Source organism: Rhinolophus ferrumequinum, chromosome 6, assembly GCF_004115265.2.
Source record: "Rhinolophus ferrumequinum isolate MPI-CBG mRhiFer1 chromosome 6, mRhiFer1_v1.p, whole genome shotgun sequence".
NCBI lineage: Eukaryota > Metazoa > Chordata > Mammalia > Chiroptera > Rhinolophidae > Rhinolophus > Rhinolophus ferrumequinum.
This window is the reverse complement of record NC_046289.1, coordinates 58,399,522-58,426,834: the sequence shown is the minus strand read 5'-3', so window position 1 is coordinate 58,426,834 and position 27,313 is coordinate 58,399,522. Positions and strand designations below refer to the sequence as shown.

The 27,313-nt window shown below is 40.8% G+C and overlaps 1 protein-coding gene across 2 annotated transcripts in view; it reads right to left on the bottom strand.

Moving 5' to 3' along the window:
• Window positions 1–25,580, bottom strand: part of FBN1 (fibrillin 1) — a 235,070-nt gene extending 209,490 nt beyond the window's left edge. The window contains exons 1-2 of one of the 2 annotated variants that reach the window (XM_033108280.1): window positions 24,612–25,580; window positions 23,638–23,982 (exon numbers count right to left, since the gene is read on the bottom strand). In XM_033108280.1, coding sequence (XP_032964171.1) covers window positions 23,638–23,801 — 164 coding nt within the window. In that variant the 5' untranslated portion in view covers window positions 23,802–23,982; window positions 24,612–25,580. The remainder of the gene's footprint in view (window positions 1–23,637; window positions 23,983–24,611) is intronic. The other variant, XM_033108279.1, reaches the window with a different exon arrangement.
• Between the last annotated feature and the right edge of the window lie 1,733 nt (window positions 25,581–27,313).

Sequence of the window (27,313 nt, the reverse complement as noted above, 5' to 3'; positions counted from 1 at the left end):
ACAGAAGAAGCCACCTCAAGACTGGTAGAAGGGGCAGAGACATAGGACGGGCTGGTCCCACACCCACGTATGATCAACAAAAACCAGGAGGAATAACTCCACTGTGGAGGTACCACCCTAAGGAGTAAAGGGTCCCAGCCTCATCCCAGCCCAGGGTTTCAGTGCTGAGGAGAAATGACCCCATAATTTCTGGCTATGAAAACCAGCAGAGACTGTGGCTAAGTGAGAATAGGGTGGCCGCAGTCCCAGGTGCTCCTTTAATGGGCTTGTGTATGGACTTACTTATTGAAGGACTCACTTGCTCTGAGTTCCAGTGCTGGGTCAGCAGCTCAAAAGTCAGCAGAAACCTATGGGGAGGACCTGAATTGTCTAGCTTAATGGTGAGGGCTGGAAAGGCAGCATTCTCCTGGAGGGAGGAGCTGGCGGAAGCCATTGTATCTTTGTTGAGTCTTACCCCACCATGCACGCAGATGCAAGCTATATCTGAGTCTCCATCAAACTGGCTATCAACTTCCACTTGCCCTGCTCTAGTGATTCCCTGAGATCCTGCCCCACCCAACTTTCGGGCGCACCCAAGCCACTTCCAGTGGGCGCACCCAAGCCACTTCCATTTTCCGAATAAATGATCTGCCTTGGCTCAAGCTGCACACTTTCCTAAAATCTTTCCTAAAAGGTTCACAAAATCCAAACAAGCAGCATCTGGCTTCAGCATGTCCCACACCTCTAGTTGAGGAGCCCTAAGCCCAGCATTAGAGACAGCTGGCCTTGGATCGTGGCTTGGCCTCTTGAGACACTTTAAAGAACAGCACAGGTGGCAGCCATCTCTGAATTGCTTTGTGGCTCATGCCAGGTGGCCCAGGGCAGTGCACAGACTACGGCTGAACTTGGCATGCAGCAGGTGCCCTCCTAGGAGGCCCCAGGGCTGGCAGTCCCACTGGCCAGTTTCAGACTGGGCCAGAGCATCACCTCAAAGGATGATTGTGGAGAAAAAGCCAGGAGTGTAGTTTCCATGCTCTCGGCCTCACATGGAAAGGTGCTGGCTCAGGTAGTAAATGGCCATCCACTGTGAGTGGATGGCCATCAGCTGTGGCTAGTTGGCCATCAGCTGTAATCAGTGAGCCATTGGCCACTAATATAACTGCCATGGCTACACTAGCAGAAAATGGGGGCTACCAAGAAGATGGTGGCTGAACTAGCAAGAGCAGATTTCAGTTAGCATGGCGGATTGCAGCTAGCAAGTGAAGTTGGTTGGCAGAGAGAAGTGGATGGTAGGTTGTGGATAGTGTGGCTCCTGCTTCCTGTGTCTCCAACCCAGCCAGCAGCAAGAATATAGTGTTATGACTTCCCTGTCTATGGCTCCATGGGGGTTCCTTTTTGGCCTCACCATATCCTGAATTCTTATGTGGGGAGCGGGAGCTGAGACCCCACATGACACCTGGCATGACAATGATACACCCAAAGGGCAGACTGGGCAGGCACCAGAGCACTGCTAAAGTGAACCCTGCTCCATAGGTCAGCACTGCACCACAATTCCTCCACTGTAGTCATATAACCAGTCCTCACAGCCTTATCAGCCTGAGGTTTAATCCCTTCCACTGATGTGCAAACAGGAATCAAATCTCAACTACAACAGGAGGGTACACACAACCCACACAAGGGATACACCTGGAGCACCCGGCTTTAGTGACCAGGGAGGCTGCACCACTGGGCCCCACAGGACACCTACTACATAGACCATTCTATTAAGACCAGAAGGCATGGCAGCTCTATCTAATACATAAAAACAAACACAGGAAGGCAACCAAAATGGGAGACAAAGAAACATGTCCTAAATAAAATAACAGAACAAAGCTCCAGAAAAAGAACTAAACAAAATGAAGACAAGCAACCTATCATATGCAGAGTTCCAAACACTGGTTATAAGTATGCTCAGTGATCTCAGGAAGAACTCCAACAAAGAAAAAGGAAACATATAAATGGAGGTACAAAACATTTAAAAGAACCAGTCAGAAATAAAGAATAAAATAACAAAAATGAAGAATACATTAGAGGGAATCAATAATAGATTAGATGAAGCAGAGGATCGAATCAATGATTTAGAAGATAAGGTAATAAAAACACCCAATCAGAACAGCAAAAAGAAAAAAGAATCCGAAAAACTGAGGACAGTTTAAGGGGCCTCTGGGACAACATCTAGTGTACCAACATTTACAACATAGGGATACCTGAAGGAGAAGAGAGACAGCAAGGAATTGAAAACCTATTTGAAGAAATAATGACTGAAACTTTCCCTAACCTGGCAAAGAAAATAGATATATAAGCCCAGCAAGCATGGATAGTCCCAAACAAGATGAACCCAAACAGGCCCACACCAAGACACATCATTATTAAAATACCAAAGGTTAAAGACAAAGAGAGAATCTTAAAGCAACAAGAGAAAAGCAATTAGTCATCTATAAGGGAGCTCCCATAAGACTGTCAGCTGATTGCTCAACAGACACTTTGCAGGCCAGAAGGAATTGGCAGGAAATAATCAAAGTGATGGAAAGCAAGGACCTACAACGAAGATTACTCTACCCATCAAAGTTATCATATAGAATCAAGGGACAGATAAAGAGCTTCCCAGACATGAAAAAGGTAAAGGAGTTCATCACCACCAAACCAGTATTACAAGGAATTTTAGAGGGACTTCTTTAAGACAAAAAAACGGAGAGAGAGACAGAGAGAGAGAGAAAACATGAATAATAAAATATCTGTCAAAATTACTTTAAATCTAAATGAATTAAATGCTCCAATCAAAAGATAGTGTGGCTGAATGGATAAGAAAACAAGACCCTTACATATGCTTCCTACAAGAGACTCACTTCAGATCAAAAAATACATACGGATTAAAAGTAAAGGGATGCGGAAAAGATGTTTCATGAAAATGGAAACAAAACAAAAAAAGAAAAGAAAACTGTGGTAGCAATACTTATACCAGACAAAATAGACTTTAAAACAAAGGCCATAACAAATGACAAAGAAGGATACGTAATCTCACTTCTGGGTAATTATCCAAAGAAATCCAAAATGCTTCTTTGAGGGGGACATGTGCATCTATATGTTCATTACAACATTGTTTACAATAGCCAAGATGTGGAGGCAGCCTGGGTGTCCATCGATGGATGAATGGATAAAGAGTAGGTGGTACATATATACAATGGAATATTTCTCGGCCATGGATGGAAATGGATTCTTGCCATCTGTGGTGGCTTGGATGGACCAGGAGGGTATTGTGCTGAGTAAAATAGGTCAGATCGAGAAAGACAATTGCAATGAGATTTCGCTTATATGTGAAATCTAAAGAACGAAATAAACAAACAAAGAAAAACAGAAACAAAGTCATAGATACAGAGAACATGGTTGCCAGGCAGAAGGCGGGGTTGAGAATGGGTGAAAAAGAAGTACAAATTGGTTGTTACAAAGTAGTCATGAGGATGTAGGGTAGAGCATAAGGAATTAGTCAATAATATTGTAATAACTATGTATGGTGTCAGATGGGTACTAAATTTATTTGGGTATTAGATAGGAGGGGGTTGGGGGATAGGCTTAAAAAGGTGAAGGCATTAAGAAGTACTAATTGGTAATTACAAAACAGTCATGGGGAGTAAAGTAAAGCATAAGGAATATAGTCAATAATACAGTAATAACTATGTATAGTGCCAGGTGGGTACTAGACTAGTCAGGGGATCACTTCTTAAATTATGTAAATGTCCAACCACTATACTATACATCTGAAATTCATATAAAATAATATTGAATGTCAACTATAATTTCAAAATTTAAAAAGGGTGGGGGAAAGTGAAGGAGAGTAAGAGATTCGAATTTCCGGGTATAAAACGAATAAGTCATGGGATGTAATGTACAGTATAGTAAATATAATCAATAGTATTGGGAAAGTATACTACGGTGCCAGATGGTTGCTGGATTTATGGTGATCTCTTCTTTAGATATATAAATGTTGAATAACTATTGTGTACCCCTGAAACTAATATAATAATTGTATGTTAGCTATAGTCGAGAACCATTTACTTCACTCACATGTGCGATATAAAACTGAAAGCAACAAAGGAACAAGACAAATAAAAAAAACAAAAACTCATAGGCATAGACAATAGTTTAGTGGTTACCAGAGGGTAAGGGGGATGGGGGGATGGTAGCTGAGGGTAAAGGGGGTCAAATATATGGTGATGGAAGGAGAACTGACTGCGTGGTAAACACATAATATAATATATAGATGATGGATTATAGAATTGTTCACTTGAAACCTATGCAATTTTATTAATCATTGTCACCCCAATAAATTTTAATTTAAAAAAGAATTTTAAAAAAGACAAGGTAAATATATTTAGAAGAAATTAAATAATAAAATTAAGGAATGAAAAAGATAATTACTATTAAGAAATCAATATGATTTCATTTACTCTTTTTAATTTTAAAATAATTAAATACATAAGAAAAGATACATATAAATGGAATTCACGGAGTATAAGAGAGAAGTTTTTCCACATTTCAAATACATCAATTAGAAACATTTTACAGCTACAAAAGCTTTCAGAGGTCTTATATCTCTAACTTGACTTCATAGGCAGTGGGTTTTTAAAAACATTTCTCTACCAAACCCTTCATCAGAACAGAGACAACATTGTTCTGAAGGAACAACAACAATAACAATAGATAATAAATCGTTGATAGAGTTTAACTTTCTAAAAAGTCAAGGAACTTAGCTAAAAGCATGCAGTTGCTGAGATTATTTCATGGACATTAACAATTCACAATATTAGGGATCAAGAACTGAACAAGTTTCTTTTTTCTAACTGCAATTGAAGCAAAGTTGTAAGCATTTATTCCTAGACACTTAGGTACCGGGAAAACTTTAAAGGAAAACAGGCTAATTAATTTGAGGGAGTTTGACTAAATCAGAATTTATCTAGTCCATGTGAAGTCACACTGTAGAATAAAAATAATTAGCAAATTTTAGAGAGCTTTATACTTTACAAAATAATCATGTGACCCTTCCCCAAAATTCTGTCAAGGAAATGTATCCCTGTGCTCATTTTCAGATAAGGAAACTGAAATTCAGAGAAGTGAATTGTTCAAAGGCAACACAATGGAAACATGTCATAAATCACTAATTAGACACCAAAAGAATTTATTCATAAAACATTCCAAGGTTAATACTAAAGATTTTTTAGATTATCTATTAGAAAGATGTTTCCATAAATATTCCAAAGAGAATGTGTTTCCTCATATAAACTAATTTGTGCATAACTTTTTGTGTTCCAGTTTTCTTTTCTTAGGTCTGCAAAACCGAAAATTTTAAAACAGATCTTACAAAGTAGATTGGAAAGGGAAAGCAATGGTAAAATGAATACATTTCAGGTATACTCGCTCCTATAGATTGGTGCTTCTGTTTCTAAAATACCTTCTGCATGGTGAATATCCTGTCCTGTTCCCTCTCATAAAAATATCAGTCAGCTCTTAACATGTTCAGTATTTAGGGGAGTGGGTGGGTGGGGAGTAATGTAGAGGTTCAAAATGTGGATAATTCAAAACCTACTCATAGCTGCCATTGGAATGTATTGTGTACATACACTTGAACATGGGTGTGTCTTGTCTTTTGAAAAGTACCTTCAAGCAAAACCATCAGGGCATGCAGGCAACTACCTGACCCAGTGCACAAAGGCCGGGGTGACCACAATAATATTCTGAAAACCCTCCAGTTTCCCGACTCTATGACTTAATTCAGAGTCTACTGGCACACTGTCCAATGCACAGAAAAAGTGGCAACTCATTCCAACCGCCAGCACAGCTCTTACCAAGATCCAATCCAAAAGATTTCCCTCTCAGCCTGAGCTGCCAGCACTGTCCTCTCAACACCTTTTGAGCTCTAGGGAAAGAAGGTATGACAGTATTCACGTTTCAAGCTATAATTAAGCAGAGGGGGTGCTAAATGCCAAATCAAAACTTCAACACAGTGACAAATTCTGAGGAGATGATGGTGTCAAAAACAGCGAAATATGTCCACCCATTCTACCTCCTAACATACCTAAACACTTTCCAAATCTCTGTAGCATCACCCAGAGACAAAGCCTCTGGTCTAAAACCCTGGCAATTTACTTGGGAGTTTGACAGTAGGGAGCAGAAATATATCAGTGCTCAAGGAACGGCATATGTCTTTTTCACAGTAACTCACACAGGAAATGCGACTTACACACACACACACACACACACACACACACACACACACACATTATCCCCCACAAACACTCAGAGTGAGGCTGCTGGGGCAGCTCTTGTCTTCTGCATTCCTTTCCCAAGTGGATCTGGATATACCAGTGTTTTCCAGAATCTTTCATTTGAATCATTAAAGCTATATAATTTCTTTTTGTTTGTTTTCCAATTTTACTGAGATGTAACTGACACGCAGCACTGTATAATTTTAAAGTATGGAGCACAAATATTGTGAAATGATTGCCACAATAAATTTAATTAAAATTCCCTATTTCTTAAATAAAAAGGAGTGTTCCTGAGAAAGCAACATTGAAAAGAAAGCACATTCACTTCTGAATGTTAAAATATCTGCAAACATCCTCTTCTTTCTACCCATAGTCTAAAATCTTACCAACTTTTCATGACCCTGCCCTGAAACTCATACTGCAAAATAAAAATAACATATTGGGTTTCTCCATCTTTACTTTCACACAAAAGCATGGGATAAGGGGAGAGCATGGAGCCTTGCATAATTACATCCTTCCTTGTCTGCCCTCTCGAGTGCCAGGCTCCTCTGTGTAAATGTTCCACAATTTTATACCTCAGAATTGCTTATCCTTAGTATCAGATATTAAATAATTTTCCCACAATGCTCACCCTCATGGATCAGTTTAGACAGAGGTAGAAAAAGCAGACCTGGCAGCATTGTAGACATTGCTGGCTGTGAAGCAATGAGTGTAAGATCAAAACAAGGTGTAAAACTTTGCAGTGTTAATAAATGAATAGGAAGTGACAGAACTCAAATATTGCCATGCTGCTACCTTAATAAATTAAGGATCTAGACAATGATCATCAATGGCTATTGCCATCCCAAAAAGAGACACTAGCAGACATGATGGGCCTCCTCATGGAAGTACATGTACCAGGTACAAAGTCTTCTTACCAAAAAGTTGATTCTGAATTGGACCAAGCCTCTAGCTCTAACAAGTCACAGCAAATACAGGGGACAGAGGAACACAATAAGCACCATCACCACTGGAATGCAGTCAACAATAGACTATGAGAAACTGCTGCAGTGGACTCCACGTGTGGTCCAAGGACTAGCCCATGCTGGTCCACACACTATGTATTACTGATCTAGAATGAGATAAGGCGCTTAAGATGGAATACATCACTTCACTGCTTCCTTCATCGAGAGTCTGGCTATGAAAAGAAATATGTATAAGCTGAGCTAAATATTGTGCTTAGAGCCATGCTGGATTTACATTCTGGCACATGCTTCTCATCTCAACCCAGACTGGTAATGAGCAGTTTATGGACTAGCATTTTAAATAGCACTGCTCTACATGATCACATTCCTTTTTCTTTTTTTCCAGCTCTTTTGAGATATAATTGACACATAACACTGTGTAAGTTTAATGTGTTGATTTGATACATTTATATATTGTAAAATAATTACTACCATAGCATTAGCTAACACATCTACCTTGTCACATAGTTACTATTTCTTTTTTGTGTGCTGAGAACATTTAAGATCTATTCTCTTAGTGACTTTCAAGTATATAATACAGTATTATTAGCTATAATCACCATTCTGTACATTAGATCTTCAGAACTTGTTTATCTTATAACTAGAAATTTATATCTTTTCACCAGTATCTCCCCATATCCCCCACCCTCCAGCCCCTGGTAACTACCACTCTATTCACTCTTTCTCTGAGTTTGTTAGGCTTTTTAGATTCCACACATAAGTGATGTTATACAGTATGCACTAATTTCTTCAATAAGTAAATTACAAGGTAAAACATGACAAAGGGAAAATCTATATATTTAAAAATATTTTAAAAACACATCAACCAATTATAAAATATGAACTTTATTTGGACCCTGATTTGAACAAACTGTAAAAAAAATAAATAAAATTTGTGACTTAATCAGGGAAATTTAAATCCTGGATATTTGATGTTATTTTTTAATTAATGATCATTTTAAATGTGCTAGTGGTATTGTGTTTATTTTTCTTAAAGAGCCCTTATCTATTAGAAACACATATTGAAATATTCATTAATTATATTATTTTTTTCAAGGATTTATTTCAAAATAATCTGTGGTGGGAAAGAGAAATGGATAAAACAAGACTGACCATTAACTGATAACTGCTGAAGATGGACCTTCACTGTATTATTCTCTCTAGTTTTGTATATATTTTATATCCTCCATGTTAAAAACAACAATTTTGAACAGCATCTAGCCTAGTTCACCCTCCTACATACCATCATGACATCACACTTTTGCTTTCTTTTTTCATTCACTTGAAGAACCACTTTTATCTGTTATTCAACTCAACATTCTTAAGAGAGATGGGAATCCCTATCTAGAGATAGCAATAGTCCAATCCCAACATGTTTACCATCTTAAATACGTGACAAGAATTAACCAAAGTGTTTCTACAAACTCCAAGTATGTGGCTACTAAATAAGATTAATGTTCATTAGACAAGGAATCCAAGAATAAATGACTTAACCACCCCTGTGCAAATAATTAAGTATGTTAGCCCAGGAGATGGGTACCCTTGGGCATTACAACTACATGTTGACATGATTCATTTTCATAAGTATACCTTATCTTCCTTAGTAATAAACATAAACCCATCGGTTAACAAAAAATTAAGTTTGAGGGGATTGATTTGTATCAGGTCCATAGAAGGGCTGAATTTTGGCTTTTCTGTTCACAAATGGAAAAATTCTTTAGTCATGGGAAATATGAACTGAAAGGAGGAAGTCATTTAGCAAGGAATCCTGGTATATTTTCTGATGCTTCAATATGTGAGAATATGTGGTAACCTATTTTTCAAGGAAGGGCTCAAATGCAAATGAGCAGATAAGTCAATCCAAGGTCAAAGGAGACCCTCTTGTCTAGAATTCCATCAAATGGTCAACAATATCACTTAATAGAAAGCCAGAATTGCTGGAAAATAAGGAAGGAAAAAATGGCTTGCATATTCTTGTAAAATTCCTGAAAGGTTTCCAAAACTTTAAAAAGTTTATTTTCTTATTTGAGGTTTATTTCTTTCTTGAGAAGTTAGTAGAGCATAGAAAGTACCTGGTATTTGTTGGTTTGTTTTTATATTTTTGCTTTTTTATAAACTTTGACTGTATTGGTAGTGATATGATTTACTCCAAGGGGATGGGAAATATTGGGAAACCAAACATTTTTAATGACAAATAGAAAAATAACTATTATCTGCTCAAACTATTCCTTATTTAAAGCACTCTTATTTTTGTACGCTGTGAATAAATATGCAGCAACCACAACTTCTTAGAGTTTATTGCCAATCAGTTAACCAGAAGGCTGGTATGTAAGGGTGCTGCTAGGTTTAGGAATTCTACCAAAGCTTTGCCTCAATTAAGATCATGTATGTTTTGTTCCACTTTCCCAGATGTTCAATAGTTTTAGATCTCTTGAAAGTCAACTCTCATTAAAATCAAAATGGAAATCATTAAAAGAAAATGAAAAAAAAAATTCATTTTCTCAAGAGAAATAGGGCACAGACGAAAAACAACAACAAATAAGAATCCCTTTGTACTGAATGAGCATGATGTTGCTGCAAAGCATGAAGCCAAAGGAAGGAAATGCTCAGTTGGACAGCGCAGGCCATGGCTCTTCTCAGGGGTGGCCAAACTGACTCAGCCGGGCCCTAAATCATTCAAGTGAGACCTGCCCACAAAGCACCCAGAGAGAATGGTAATAACAGAGTAAGTTGAAGAAGTACCGCGTCCATGAAAAAGAGAGCTTTCTTGATTTGGGTGCAGATGTGTTGTTTACCCACCCAGCATCCCTTCCTCTACTTTGTGAGCCAAACTCCTCTTTCCTAAGAGAAACCCATTCCACATGGCTCAGGCCTGGCTAGCCCATGTACCCCATTTGTTTGGGCACAGAGATGACCACGTGACAGGAGCAGTGCCAGACTTCTCTATGAGATCTGACGTGTGGAAGGTGGGAAAGAGTTTATCTCTTCACCTCTGAGATCATGAGCTGAAAGGTAGTGTGGCTTCTTGTCTACTTGATCATAACCAAACCCTTATTCTGAAAGCATTTTTCAAAAAACGGCCAACCACTTCACCACAAAACAGTACTATCTTTCAGGGTATCTCTTTGCACTGCCGCCAAAGAAGTAGTTTCAGGCCAGTTCTTCCATTTCCTAAAATCTAAATTCCTTTCACAAAGTGTCAGGAAAGAGACAAGGCCTATTTGCCAAATCTGCCAATAAAACAACGCAAACTTCTTTGGAGGAGTTGAGGGGGGAATATTAATAAGGAATGATACTTAGTTAATTTATTTCCCAATAAAAGCAACACATCTGGGGGAAGTAAACATTTAAAAATAAAAACCTTGGCCGGCCGGTGTCTCAGGCGGTTAGAGCTCCCTGCTCCTAACTCCTAAGGCTGCTGGTTCGATTCCCACATGGGCCAGTGGGCTCTCAACCACAAGGTTGCCGGTTCAACTCCTCAAGTCCCGCAAGGGATGGTGGGCTCCACCCCCTGCAACTAAGATTGAACACGGCACCTTGAGCTGAGCTGCCGCTGAGCTCCCAGATGGCTCAGCTGGTTGGAGCGCGTCCTCTCAACCACAAGGTTGCCGGTTCGACTCCCGCAAGGGATGGTGGGCTGTGCCCCCTGCAACTAGCAATGGCAAATGGACCTGGAGCTGAGCTGTGCCCTCCACAACTAAGACTGAAAGGACAACAACTTGAAGCTGAACGGCACCCTCCACAACTAAGATTGAAAGGACAACAACATGACTTGGAAAAAAGTCCTGGAAGTACACACTGTTCCCCAACAAAGTCCTGTTCCCCTTCCCCAAAAAATCTTTAAAAAAAATAATAAAATAAATAAAATAAAAACCTTATCTGCATACTGACTTTAGGTATAACCAGATCTCCACAAAGTTTCCATTGAAATTATATTTTAAGAAATTTTGAAGTTCAAGTTTGCTTCCTTTATTTCTGAAAATAATCAGTTCCAAAAAGAGAAAGTGAAGATTGTGGTATCCAGATACTAATGATTACCTAATTTTTCACTTTGGCCAGAAAAATCCAGCCTCTTTGTATGACTCCACCCCTCATTTTCCTTACCTGTGACTGAATTACAATCTTCCTCATCACCATAGCTGAATACATCAGGCACTGTAATAGGAACTGGAAATGTATTCTCTCATTAAACCTTAAGACAACCCAGAAAGGTGAGTATTATAATCTCATTTGACAAGTGAGGAAACTGAGGCTCAGAAAGGTCAAGTCACTTGTCTGAGGTTCCTTCCAAGTAGGTGCTGGAGCCAGGATTTGACCCCAGGCAAGCCTATGTCACTTCCAAGCCTCCCTGAAAACATGGCCGATGGTTATTAGCGTTCATTGAAAATGAGTCCTCGATCCTTTAAAATACATCAGTCCCACAAGCCATGCCAATCTACCCAGCTACCCACAACCAGGCTCAAATAGGAAACAGTGTGAGGTAATTATAACGTATACCCCAGCAACTAGCTCTGGGTTTTTATGACTGAACTGCCAAATCGCTCCTAGCCAACTCTTCAGGAAATGTTCAGACACTTTCTCGGATTCCAGCTAAAACATCAACTATGTGGCCCTGGGGAATACAGAACTCACAGGGTGGTAATGGGGTATAAAATTTGCAAACTTGAGGTCAGTGGCCTAAACTTTAGAATGTGAAGCAGCAGCAGTCCACGAAAGATTAAAAACTATTTGTCCACTTTAAGGTTGCATATCAAGTCCTTCCTTGCAAAGCACTTGCCCACATCACTTCAGGCATTACCCCATCAGTAAAGGGAAAGATATTCCAAATGTAGTTCTTCCTAGAATCATTAGAAAGAAGATAACAATATCAACAGGCCTGAGACACGGTGTTCATTCTGAGAATTAAGCATTAGGTCCAATTCAAACACAGCCAACGCTCAATAAATAGTCACTTGGATTACGCAGATGTTCTGCAGAATTATTGGGCTAGATGATATTGAAGAAAAGATAAGACTTTAAGTTTTTTTCCTTTATTGGCATGCTTATTACATGTAATCTAAATGCATAAATTAGTAGCGGAGAAAACTGAGTCAGCAAGTTATGACAAGAGTCCAACTTTACAGACCTAGAATTGCCATGGCCCATCCCAGGACATTTGACACTCTAATTACTAATTAGAAGAGTGACTGTGGGATGGAGGTGGGGGGTGGTTACCCTTCCGACTCCCAGAGAAGACCCTCACTGCTCCTTCTCCCACCCTCTCACTGCTACCCTCATTGGCAACTACCTTCCTTGAAAAGCTCCATCCCACTCAGCCCCACCGAATCTGGACACTTCCACTGACTGCAAGGTAGCACTGAGGGGCTGAAACTCTAGTGTCCAGCCTCAGGGTTGACCACTAAGAAACCGATCGCACTACCTGAGCCCAAACAAAGAAGAAAAATGCCCCTGCCCACAGGATGCAGGCTGGCCACACAGTTGAGGACTTGCAGATACTAACACCCTCTCCAGGGTATGAACACAATAAGGACGCGTACCCTCCTATGCAATGTCACATGACTCCTTAAATCAGATCTTGCCACCGTGTGGCTCAGCTTCCACACTTACCGACTTCATAAAGTAGAGAAGAAAATAAGTATCTCAAGCACTGTTTAAGGTGCTCCCTCTGGGCCTCAGTTTCAGCCTATGAATTTTTAATACCTGCCCCACTATCATTCTAATATTGTAATATTTTTATAAAGATGGATGATCTGACTATAGAGGGAGATCTGAGTCATGATTTCATATGCAAAAAAAAATAAAAACAAGAGGAGTCTTTAAAATTAATTCATAAAAGGCACCTATTAAGGTCTGATTACACAATCATAAATTAGCACTAAATGGGTAGGGGAAATGACAGACAATAAACCATTATCCATGGTGAGAGCAGGATGCACCAAACTTGACATAGCACCATATACATAGGTGCATAATAAATAATGAATTTATCTGTGTGTTTTTTTCACTGTATTTCTCTAAATTTTTTACAGGAATCTTTTCTGGCATCCAAGTGTCTGTCTTTCTTTCATGCCCTGACTCTCTTCCTAAAGTCCTTGGTCCCCTGAAGAGGCTGGTTAAGGCTGCAGATCACCTGGTACCAAGGCTGCCAGGAGTGAGGGAGCTGTCATTAGTACCTGTCAGCACCCGGCAACTGCTCTGTCCAGCTCAGGTCCACTGGCTGGCTGGAATCCTTCCTCCAGAACTTCCTCCAAACTCTCTTCTCCTGCCTCCCTCACTCTTTCTCCTTCCCTCCTCTAACAAAAATACTTACCTCCATTTTTCTTTTTGAACAACCCAAGACTCCCTAGGCAAAAATTTAACATTTTACTTAGAATTTAATTTTCTTAATCTTTTAAGCTTATTTGGTATTCCTATTATCCCCATTTTATTTGTAGCTCAGCTTATGAAGTTACTTACAAGAAGAAGAAAAAAAATGTGATGACAGTGAAGAAGAAAAATAAAAAGGAGAAGATATCGACAACAAAGAAGAAGGGAAAAAGGAAGATGGAGGAAAAGCAGAAGAAACAGAAAAACAAAACAGAAACCTGTTCCTAGAATATATTCCCTTTATTAATAGAGATATCATAGTACTTCAGTTCAAAAACCACAAAGTCCAGAACTTATCAGCAGACATAATGTGTCCATAGGGCCAACATAAATCCTGTCTCCCAATACCAACATCGCAAATGGTTGTCCTATATTTGGACTTAGATGTGCTCAGATACTAATATTTGAATGTAAGTATGACTGATGGTCTAGGAATTCACAACCCTTCAAAACACTGAACAAAATAATTTCTCTAATGGAGCAGTTTCCCGCGCTGAGTCTGCCTGATGTCTGGACTACATCTTCAGCTGGGAATCGTGGAGATAGGGAATTTTCCTCCCTCACTTCCACTCTGAGGGGGTTGAATAAACAGACTCAGTGGTAACTTTGACAATAACAAAAAACAAAAACTTGAGAAAGTGGTAAAGTCACAAGAACTTAAAACTATTAATTGATAGAGTATTGGATCCACAGTCAAAACAAGACTATATTCCTAATCCAGTTTTATTCTATTAACAATGTGGCTTATTCCATCTAGGACAATAATAATAGAGTTCAGCTCACAACAACACCAATTCTATTGGCAATTGCACATCTTGGTTTTTTTTAACTTTTATTTATTTTTAAGTGTGTTTTTCCAAGACCCATCAGCTCCAAGTCAAGTAGTTGTTTCAATCTAGTTATGGAGGGCACAATTCACAGTGGCCCATGTGGGGATCGAAACGGCACCCTTGTTGTTAAGAGCACCGCGTTCTAACCAATTGAGCTAACCGACCGCCCCTATATCTTTTTATTAATTATAATCTTTGATTTAAAAAATTTGAGGTGAATTACATGAACAGATATATAAAAATGGGGCTAGTAATAGAAATGGAAAGTAAAATCCCATCCCATACAGAAGGAAGGCAAAACATACCAAATACCAAAGTTAATAAATTAAAGTGATTGTGAATTAAATTTGTCCCTGAGTTTCTTAAAAGCTAAAGGAAAAAGGGGGAAATTTAAGGAGTTTTTTAATTCTTATATTTGAATAAAACAAAATTGGCCAGTTTATTGGAACTATAATCTTATTCCTGGGATTTGTGAATTCTTTAAATGCGAAACTGAACAACCTAAGAATAATGTCCTTACCATTAGTCTAAAAGAACATGGAGACACGTCGTTCGTGTAGCATTTTTCATTATGAGGTCACAGTAGCAAAATACAATGAAGTGTCTTCAATGGGGAACTAAGCCAATCAGACTCAGTCAAGTTAGAATTAAAATTTAAAACATCCAATTATCCTGCTCAAAAACTCATTCCTTCCCTGTGATAGCTAATCTCCAGTGATGTCCCTCAAAATTCCTCCCCTCCCTGCAGATACATGCTGCTCCTCACATCAAGAAGTAGAGCTTATTAGTCCACATCTTGATCCTGGGCAAGGTCTGTGACTTGCATGAAATTACAGGTCATGCAATTCCAGGCTAAGTTTGAAGGAAGTCTGATAGCTTCCACTTTTGTGCTCTTGGGATCCTGAGCTACCATGTAAAGAATCTGGCTATGTTGCTGGAAAGTCCATGTAATAAGGCCGTGTGGAGAGGGGGACAATCTGAGACTGTATGGAGAACTGAGGAATGCAGCCAACAATGATAAACATGAGTCCACTGAGCAACTTCCAGCCAGCTTTCAGCCATTCAAGTCAGTTTTTCAGTGACTATATGGGGTTAAAGCATGAGACCCTGGGTCAAGGGGCTATTATTCAAGACCCAGCCCCGCAGACACTTACTATGAGCAAGGCCTGGTAGCTGCACCTGGGGCTCAGTTTCCCCATTTGAAAACACACACTCAGTGGCTCCATCGCCAGAGGCAGGCCCAGGCAGGAGATCACACAGGAGAGAGCTTTCAAACCTGAAAGTCTCCCAACAGAGCCAGACAATTGCCTCTCTGCTTCCTTTATTCCCCTCCTTTATCTGTCCACGTAGTGAAACACACCAAAGTAAACAGGGCTGCAGGAGCCAGCCCACGATCACAAAACCAGAAACACACGTGAAGAAGGCATCTTGCTCATTCGAGCCTCAACAGACATTGTAGAGAACAGAGACAAGGATCCCCACTATGCCCTGTCCAAATTCCTGGCCTTCAGAAGCATAAGAAGTAAAATTGTTGTTTTAAGCCACTCAGTTTGAGGGTAATTTGTAACATGGCAATAAGATAACCAAAACACTCACACACAGATGAAAATAGCTTGTTTCCTTGTAGTAGAGGACTAGGATTGGTTTTGCTTCTCACGAATGGTGCTATGTTTGTAGTACAATAAGTTTTAATATATATGAAGGTGGAAGCATCCTACGTGCCTTGTCCCTTTGCCTCTTACAACCAAGTGGTTGAGTACTGCTCGTGTTACTTCTGACACAACTTGAGCTTCTTCTCCCTCCACTACAGTTACTCAGGCCATCGTCCACCCTCACCAGGACTCCTATATTAGTTTCCCAAATCTCCTTGCCTCTAGTCTCCCTCCTCTCTAAACCATACACCTTTCACACCTCTGCCAGAGAGGCAAAGATCCGATCATGTTCTCATCTTAGAATCTTCACCTTTCCCAACAATATTATGTGTCCTCTAGTCCCTCTCCACCCTGACAATGTCACTCTCTAGGGACAGGCACACAAGGTTGCAAACAGCACAACTCCGAGGGCACTGTTTCATGGGCTACACTATGAGCTGGGCCCCTTGGAGTCAGACAGTGCAAACCCCGCCCTTTGTATTCAGTGTCCCTCCATCAAAACACTTCATATCCTTTTCAGTCATGCCCTTTTCACTCAAATTTTTCTCCATTATTCTCACATACTTCTCCAAGCTCTAATTCACATAATTTACCTCCCACAGTCAGTCAGTCAATCAAAATTGGTCAGACATTCAAAAATTGTCTATTGAACTCCTACTATGTGTCCAGCTCCTAGGTATCCCTAGTAATAAATAAAACAAACGAGAATTCTGCGTTCAAGAACTTCTCAGTCCTAGCAGATAGTCACTTATTTATCACATAGACCAGAGGTCGGCAAATTTTTTCTGTAAAGTAAATAGCAAATAATTCAGTTTTGCCAGGCCATACCGTCTTTGTCACAACTACTCCACTCTGCCCCTGTAAGGTGAAAACAGACATAGATAATATGTAAATCAATGGGCATGACTTTGTTTCAATAAAACTTTATTCATAAAAACAGGAAGCTTGACTCCCAGTTTGCTGACCCTGGAAGACTTCCACTGTGAAGTCTTTTCTGATTAATCCCATTTCTACAATGATGTTTCCTTTGTCATGTGACCGCATCTGCCTTCGATAAATGTTGAGTCTTTCCCCACAACAATGGTAAGAGAAGATTTTGGGGAAATGAAAGTATCAAGAATATGGGAAAAAGAAATAAACTTACCAGGTATAAGATTTATTACAATGGAGAAGCAGTAAAATATATTAAGAGCACAGACTATAAAGGCAGATTTCCCAACACTGTCTCTTACTGGTTTATATCTCTCAGGTAATTACTAAACCTCTGCATCCCTCAGTTTCTTCAGCTGTTAAACGAGCAAGTAGGTATAATCTCCCTCAGAGAGGAGTTATATGTTAAATGAATTAATATATGTAAAGTACAATAGAGAGTGATAGATCAGAGCTTGCTATTGTTGCAATTTAATATAAATATCACATATTACAGACAAGCAAGGTAAGAGAAAAAATGACAGAGAAAGAATTAAATAAATCATCATATTGTGTCTTAAGTTAAGAGACATACCAATCTCCCATGGAAAAAGGAGTATCTCTTGCAACTCTATTCTGACAGAAATTTCTCACATGGGACATGAGAGCAAGAGCTTCTGAATGACATAATGAGAAACGTCTCCAGCTCAGAACCCCGGATGATGCAGGAAAGTGCCTTGATGGTTATCTACTATCCTCAGTAAAAGTTCAGGTATAATACTAATATACACACACACACACACACACACACACACACATATATGTATATATATATATATATATATATATATATATGTGTCTGTGTATGTGTATATATATATAAGTATTATATTATATTTATATTATAATACTATTATATTATAATACTATTATATTATATTATATTATATTATATTATATATTATATATATTTATATTACTATTATATTACTATTATATTATATTACTATTATATATATTATAATACTATTATATTATATATATTTATATATTCGAAAGATTCCACCAGCTCTGACATTCTATAATTCCTTTGGTATTTTATTAGTCTGTTTGCAGAAATGTTTGAGAAATTTCATTGTTTGACAAAATATTACTATGGTATTAACTATACCTGAGATCTATGAACGAGCACCAAAGAATATTAAGAATTTTAAGTGTAATTTTACCAATGTCTTAGTCCCGTATTTTTGTCTAGTGGAATGAAAAACCAAAATCATAACTAAAATTAATGGAGAAAGTAAATTTAATGTTAAGAATTTGTCTTTATAACTTAAACTTTGGGTGCCTCAGCTCTTATAGCTATAAAAGGAAGATTATAAAAGGACCTACTTCTTAGAGATGTTGTGGGCATCGATTGAGTTGTCATATGTAAAACACTGAGAGCAGTGCCTGGTACATAAATGTTATCTAAATGTCACCTACCACTGCTACAGTTATTATTTGTTTCTACTGAATCCTAGACTCCATGCCCTCTATTACCTTTCTGTTGACTCCTGGTACCTGTAATGCATCTGATTCTGCTACCAAATATTAAGGCCCCCTAGGCTATGGGTTGTAAGCCTCTGGCATTCCACAAAGCTAAATTCAGGCTGGCATTGAATCAAGGTTTCCTGAACTAATGAACACTTTGAAATCCCAACTAATGATAAGTTAATGTTAAAAGGCTTATGATAGATTTCTTGCCATTGATGATTTTACAATCTAATGGGAAAATCAAACTTAACCCACTTTAAACATTAAACTTTCATATGCCTGTCATAGAATTCAGCCCTAATATATTTCTGATTTCAGTTTTCTCAAAAAAATTTCATGGAAAAAAATTCTAAGCTGCTTGAATAGGCCCATTTATTGGGTTAGTTTCTAGAAACAGAGAAATTGTTAGTAGAGCTTACTTCTATTTCAAGGAAACATTTAAAATCTTATTTTCACATTAAAAATTAAGGCTAAAATTTCCAAATTGGTTAGGTTAGTTGGCTAGTTTATTGTAGGAAAAAGCAAATAAATTACTGTGAGTATACCCTAATAATCTGTTCAGTATTTTGCTTGGTTAGAGTCATTGGCAGAATACTATAATCTTTTTAAGTATCTGCTACATAAGACAAGAAAGAAACATTTCAATATCCTTTAAAATTCCAAAGAAGCTTAGAGACAGGGCTGTATTTCCATTTCCATCAGCCCTGACACATCTCACTGGTGGTTGATGCATGTTTTAATTAATTTGTAATACCAACAACTTATTTTTATAAAAAAAATTTTATAAAAAATTCTACATCTTAAATGTCACGAAATGAATCACATAAATAGCTTGTCTCCATCTTGTTGTTTAAATGTGGAATTGCTGAAACCTTCTACTTAAGAATATCTTTTTTTAAATGGTGTCTCAATATTTTAGCTTAATCTTCTCAATAAATGCAAGAACAAACCACACCACTGCAAGAGTCTTTTTCCCCATATTTAATTATTAGCCTATCTGACTTCAGATGAAGTCTTAAAGTCCTCTTTGTAAAGTAAAATGGGCTTTATAAAGTCTACAGAACTTTTTCAGTGTTCCCTGTTAACATTCTTTATTTTAATAACAGACTTCTGTGTAATTAATCCCTAGGAGCTTGCCGTCACATAATCTACCCTGTGTATGAACTGTTCCATGTGTATTTTTCTGGGAACAAGACCTCTGGAAAAAATAAACAAATAAACAAAGACCAAAAGGAATCAAGCACAAGGGGACAGATTGTGTGAAATACAACCAGTCTCATACACTTATAAACCAGGCAACAAGCATAGTTCTCAATCCATCTTATCAGAGATTTGGGAAAAGGGGGTTTCACTCTAAAAAATTTTTCCCTTTGACAGGAAACTGTAATATTTCCTTATTTAGAGCGAAAGCAATAAGGCAATCATAAATAAATGGTGCATAACTACTGCTATTCAAGTAGAGTTGTGTGTTTTTTTTAATTGGATTGTCTCCCACACTTTTTGCCTAATCATAGAAGTTAAGAATTTGGCTGAGAACAAGTCTTATGAACTAAAATTCAAACAATAAAACTAAAATTTTATTATTTCTCATAAAGTCATTTCACACATGTTAACACCCAAGCAAAGGAAAACTACTATACATTTACTATTTGAAAACATTTCTGAAACTTGCAAAATTCTCATTTCCATAGAGAAAAATGTAATGTTTTGCAGAGTGAATGCAGACCACACTCATTTCATAAAAAGAAATTCCTGTAAAAACAGAAATTGGCGATTTACTCTAAGAAAACACAGTGAAAACTGGGAAGAAACTTGAGGATGCTTAAATTTCCACTGTGGAACAACTTCTGCTGCCCAGTGAGAAGGAAAAAAAACACCTGCAGCAGGATGGGAGGAGAGAAAGACATGCTAGGACGATATGCCCAGAGAGGAAAAACATAAGCAGGTCCCCAGTATGTGAAGTGAGGGAGCTGACAGGACAGGAATATATATACCATGGAGAACACCAAAGCAAATTCTGTAGTCACCTGTCACACCTGAGACAGACAAGGAGGCAGTAGTTGTGGGAGAGACTAGACCAGTACACAGCAGACACTGATGAGCTTAAAGTACCGTTTAACTAGAGGAAATATTAGTGAGGTGCTGAAAGTTGCTGCCACCAACTGGGCATCAGGCAGACTTAGGGGTTACAAATCACTCTCACTTCAGAAACTGAGCATTTACATTAAAATGGTAAACAGGTTTTACTGTAGTCAAAGAGGTTAATTTTGTAACTGGTAATATTTTAACTAGCAAAAATAGAAATTTCAAGTAATAACTGGAAAAATGTCACACACAACTGCTTTCCATGATGATTTATATGTCAGGGCATGGTTCAAAGACTTATTCATGTGAGGCTGTACTGGCAATAAACAGAGAGAATACATTTTCAATGCTAGTCAAATTTAACATCAGAATTGGTATTTGTTTAAAATGAATCAGAAAACCTTTGACCCAGCAATTCTATTTTTATTAATTTATACCACATCTAAATTTGTACATGTACACACAAAGGCATGTAAAAGAATGTTGGTAATAGCAAAAAATTAAGTATAATCTAAAGAGCCATCATTAGGGAACTGTTCCAGGCACACTACGGATTTCTACACACCAAGAGAATGAATGCATGAGGTAGATGCATGAGTTAACAGATGGATGCACTAAAGATATATAAAACTGAACAAGATTCAGAATGGTCTATACAGTACATTCCATGTATTTAAAAGGATACACATACATACATCTATATACATATTTATGTGTATATGTATTTGTATACGTATATATATATGCCTATAATATTTCTAAAAAAATGCACAAGAAAATGGTCTCTGAGAAGTAGGTGGAGAAATATTTTTAATTGTATATCTGTTTAAATGATCATTTTTTACCTCCACAACTATGTATATATAAAACCTTATAGCTAACATAAGAATTATAATAAAAACCCTTGTATTATAAAGGTTCATTATTATATATTTTATTATTATCTTATTATACTATAAAGGTTAATTGTAATTATTTTTAAAACTTTATATATATATATATATATATATATATATATATATATATATATATATAGTCTTAAAGATAAAATGAGAATTAGGAGCCGTCATAATTGCTGTTCTATTTTATATCATGTTTTTAGGAAGGCTTTATAAATAGTTTGCAATAGGGTAATGTCTGTTTTAGTAACTCAATACTATGAGGAACAGAAAGGGTTATCTCTCTATAGTCATAACAAATGTAAAACCCAACAGAAGTAAGTGCTGGTGTGAGGAAAAGTGTGGACATCCTGTTAAGCAGCAAAGCTTAGTTTCTGTTTTCACACTGAGTCTGTGCCTCCCAAGGAAACACTAGTTGGTGACAGCACATAGAGATGAGACAAATGTCTGGCCAGGCCTAATGTCTCCCTGCAGATTTTCAGCCACAAAATTAAATCCTCACTTCCTCCCTCTCTATGGAAACAATAGTATCAAGCTTAGATAGTAAGATAATATTATATAGCAGGAATATTTTTGAAGGAAAAATGAGGCCTTTTTGAGAATACATGAATATCGGAGTTTCAGCCCATCTCTTGAACTTGTCATGGGCCTTGACACAGAGCAATAAATGCCTGCTGTCTGATCAGGATTAGGTTTACCGTGAGAAGCAAACTTTCTTCCTGACACTGTCGGAATCCCGGGTTTACTTTCCACAAAGGCCAAGTCAGAAATAAATTAATCATAACTCTTTCCTGGGTTCAGAAAGCCATGCATATCGTACCACCGCCTAAGTGCTTGGCTCAGACAATCATGTTGTGTCCCCAGCCTACACAAGGACTCAAAATCTGGTCTGTCAGTTGACTGCACTTTTTCATCCCCACCTGGGCCATTCAAACACAAATTTCACTACATACATAATTAAAACAGTCCATAACAAAAATGAATAAGTGAAATGTTTAGCCACATATCCCAGTGGGCAACATCATTTGGTCACTCAGGGCCCTATAATCAGGCAGTAGACCTACTCAAAAAAGAGCAACAATGAGAATCATAAGAACTTAATAGAAAACCTCTGTATATTCCCTGTCTGGGTTAATTTAACAGGCTCCTCCAGAATATAAAATGGGTCAGTCACAGTCCATCCTGCTGCTTCCATGGAGGCTTAAATTTAAACAGTCTCAGAAAGAGATTTCTCTTCCAATCTGAACAATTTCAAAAGCAGTTGTATTCGATTCTTCTTCAATTCAGAGAACTGATAAGTCTTACACACTCAGCCTGCCTAAGTTAAGTACTTCCTGCTGAAACATTTTCTGTAATAGGGGCACAGAAAGCTGGTGACATGCTCAACCGCATGTACATGCATACACCATTGGTTAGAAACACCCCTTTAAGGTCGGGTCACAGCAGTATTACTGCCCCAGTGAAATGAAGAGGTCCTTACAACCCAGAAGACAAGTTTTCAGAAACTGTTACCCTACTTTGCTTCCAGTGTAGACATCTGAAGAGCAGTAACACTCAAAAAAAACTCAGTCCCTAATTTTAAGAAGTGTAACTTAGAGGAAAGCCAACCATTAACTGTGTGTCTTTTCTGACTGTCTGTCATTGGAATCTGTTCCTTTCCTTGTCCCTTACAAACGGAGCATCTGCAAAGATGCCCACAAGGAAAGCAAGTCCTTTCCCCTAAACCCAACCGGAATTGGTATGAAAGGAAAGAAATGGACTTCTCTCAGTCACAGCTCCTCCCCTTCTTCCTCAAAGAATCCTTCTGGTTTCCCAAAATCAGCCCCGACAATGGACCAAGATTACTTTTAACCATGACCTCGCCTCGGGGACAGAAATCCTTAAAGAGTAGGTGCAAGGTGGTTTAGCCTCGAACGCGCTGAGGACTGGATAACCCTTGCACGTCTAAGGTGCCCCCCCCCGGGAAGTCTTGTCAAGGGATCCTTCTAATGTGAGTTGGCCCTGTCAGTTTCTCTGGATCTTGATACTCGGGGGAAGAGGGAGGGGAGACCCACACCAAAGGAGCTGGCCGGTTCCATTACCCTTTCAGCGCGTCGTGTCCTCCGCCGCCTCTTCTCTTGGCCCGGCTGGCTCTGGTTTCCTTCGCGTTCCCAGCCTCCAAATTGGTGTCCGCCCCATGGCTCGTGTAGGACGCTAAAAGCACGGTAAATCCCAGGGCGACCTCCAGCAGCCCCCCTCTGAGCATGATGCCGAGCGCCAGCCGGCTCCCGCCGCCTCTCGCCGCGCTCCGGGCTCGCTCCGCGGCAGCCGCTGCGCCCTTAAGCGCGCCGCGCCGCCGGGGTCCCGCTCTCCCGCCGCCCGTCCCCCGGGCCGGGCTCCTCCCGCCTTCTCCAGGCGCTGCTCCCACTTCAGGCCGCCAGTGCCAGCTGCAACAGACAAATCGCCGAGGCGAGGGAGACATTCAGGGCATCGGGATGCTGAAGCTTTGCGGTCCCCATTCCCGAGCCAGCCCGTGCGCCGCCTGCGTGTGGCGCAGTTACTTTGGGTAAGTGAAGACCGTTTGGTCCACAGCTGGCTGAAAAGCCCAGGCCCCCGGCGGCAGCGGCTCCAGCCAACCCCACGGCCTCCCGGACGCCGCCTGCAAAGCGCGCCGCAAAGTACCCATGTCCGGAGCGGTCCTAAGCCCCGGGGCAAGCTCCCTGGGTTTATTTTTTAAAGGTACATATTGCGCGCGATGCGCGCTCTGAACACCCCAGTTCCCTAGCCTGTCCCCTCAGCCAAGCCGCGGGGCTGGAAGCCCGCCGCGCCGTCCCCGGCCGGCTCCCGGAGCTGCCACCGCCCCCCGAGCATCTGACGCGGAGTCCTGCACCGGGAGCCCCAGGCCAGGAAGCTGTCAGGCAGGGGAGGGCCAGCGCCAGCTGTGGACGTTCCGGGACAGCCCCTCACCCCCGTCCCTGCCCCTGCCCTCAGCGCGGCGCAAACGCAAAAGCCTTCGTGGCTGGAGCTCCAGCCCCGGTGGCCGCCCGACCCCTGTCGGGACCCCGGCTGCACCCACTGGAAAAGCGGCGGCTCCCGCTCCCGAGGCGGCGGTGGCTATCCCTTGGTCCCGGCCGCGGCAGCCACTGCCCCGCTCCGCCCGCAGTTGTTCCAGCTGTGGCCGCCTGTCCGTCCGTGGCACCCACAGTCTCTGCCGCGGCTCCCGCGCCCCCTCCTTCCCCACCTCTTCAAGTATCGTCTGAGCAGCGGTTTCTCGCGAGAGAAATACTTTTTTTAAAAAAAGAAAGAAAAAGAAAATGACACCCCCTCCTACATCCCCCTCATCACCACCCCACCCCTCGGCCCCATCCATCCTCCCTTTCCACTCCCCTTTGCCAGCCACCGCCTCGGCGCAGGGGCCTCCCTCGCTCGCAGGATTAGCGCAGTGGGAGGAGGCAGAGGTGGTCGGGTCCTGCCTGGCCTGGGATCGTTCGTTTTGGGGTGAGGAGTTGGAGGAATGGGAAGAAGTGAAGTAGCGGTTTAGCCAGATCTGCGGCTGGGAGAGCAAGACCCAAGATTAGCCTCTCCGGTGATCTGTGAAGCCCGGGAAGTGGCGGAAAGCTCTGCCACCTGCACCAAGAACGCGCGCAGGAGACGGCGGCCCTGGAGGCCCCGGCGGCCCCGGCGCGACAGGAGACCGGTCCTCGCTGCCCGCGCCTCCTCACTGCGCCTCTCTCGCCCGGCACGGAGTGGAGGCCGGAGGAGGGGAGGTTGGGGCTGGGAGCGTCGCGGGCCAGGGCCGCGGCAAAGGCTGATGTGCGGGTGGGGGAAGGGACTCCGCCTCTGCGGCTTGCTGCCAGGGCATCGAGAGCCCACTCCAGACGCAGCTCTTCTGAGGCTCGGTTCAAGCCACTCAGGTTGGATTCAGGATGCACCACGAGTCTGAGTACGATTCCGACCCCGAGGCCTGTGTATGTTGGAACCTGGGGTTTGATACGGGGTCAGTGAACGGATGGTCCTCTTGCCCAGCCCACAGCCAAGACTGAGCTTCTTCTCCTAGACGACCCTATTTCATCTCCTCCAAGAGCAAGACACACACACACACACACACACACACACACGCACACACACGCACACACACACACACCTGCCAGCCAGGACAAGTAAAGCACAGTGACTTTGGAGAATATAGTATTTATGGCATTCTTATATTGATAAGGCCGGGTGTTGCCTGCACCCTATAATGGTTTAGGAGAGCAGGAAATCTCACCCTGGGCCCTGGTCGCTGGAACTGGAGACCCCCAGAAAATCCCCGTGTATCAGCCACCAGCTGTCAAGCCAGAAATAAAAGCTGCACAAACAAATCCAGTTGAAGGGGGGTTTCCTTATGTGCAATTGTTGTGCCCAGATAAGAGGATATAGGGCCTTAGGCAATTATTTAACTTCTTTGCAATTGCAAGATGGGAATAACACTGTTTACCACACAGGGTTATTTATAATGGTGATGATGAGCTTGTTGAAGTGTTATGACAGGGAACTTGAAGAAGAAAACAATGAAATTGTCAAAACTATGAGCCCATTTAAAATCATAGTCCTATGAGTATGTGGTCTAGTTTAAGGTCCCACCTGTACAAATTCTCATAGTAGATTCGTAAATTGGAGCCTTATCACACACCCTTGGGAGAGTAAAGGTGATTGTTCATTCAAGAACTTATTTACTGAGTACTAGCTACGTACCAATTGGTGCGTGTTTGATCCATTCTTGGTGAGCAAGGCAGAAATGTTTCTTCCCAGGCAGGGAAACACAGACTTGAACAAATAACGACCCAGTTATGAAATGCTAAGAGGAAGAAGTACTGGGTGTTTGCTTAGAGGATATATAAACGGGGGCGGGGGGGGGGGGGGCTTGACCTAGGTTAAGGCTGATCAGGAAAGGCTTCCCTGAGGAAGTATTGTTTAACTTAATTCCAAACACATGGCTAGACTCTACTTAGGTTAGCAATTCTTAAACCTGGGTGTACAGTAGAATGAGCTGGGAGTTTAAAAAAAAAAAAAATCTGACACCAGGACCCAACCAGTGGAGGTTCTGATTTAAATAGTCTGGAGTGGAGCCTTGATTACAGCATTTTTAAATTAGGCAAGGAGAGGTAAAGGGGTTGTTCAGATTAGGGAAAGGGTCTGAGCAGAGGGACCATGGCTCAGGAGCAGGCCTGGTGGAGATTCAGGAAGGTCTCGTCCTATCCACCAGTTTTATGGACTGTTCTGCACCTTCTGGGGAATCTGGAAGCTGCCTGCTTTCCCTACACTGCAGCTGCATATAAGACACTCTGTACTCTCTCTTAGACTCTTCCACTCAGTGACGTGTTGGACAGCAGCAACTGAATGCAGGGCTTTTCTAAGGCTTGTGCCCGTGAAGCAAAGAGCACACCCAGGTACCTTGCAAGTTCCTCATTCCAACATTTCTGGACATTTCTATTACCCTTAACCCAATCCTAAACTATCTTCCAGGGTTTCACCTCAATGGGAGAGATCTAGATTGAATGCTTGCTTCTGGCCTTTGCTCCCTTTTTCTCCTCTGGTTTCCTTGGCCCCCTCCTGTAGTGGAGGAAAGATTTTCTGCACCCTCTTTCATATGGAGTGGGAGCTCTAAGCCATATGCTCCCTTCTTTGGGCAATAAGTCTTATGACCATTACCCATAATAATGGAAGATCCACAGGGAAAGGGGGAAAAAACCTGACTACTGAAAGGGAAATGCATTTTTAAATATGTAAGAAATATTC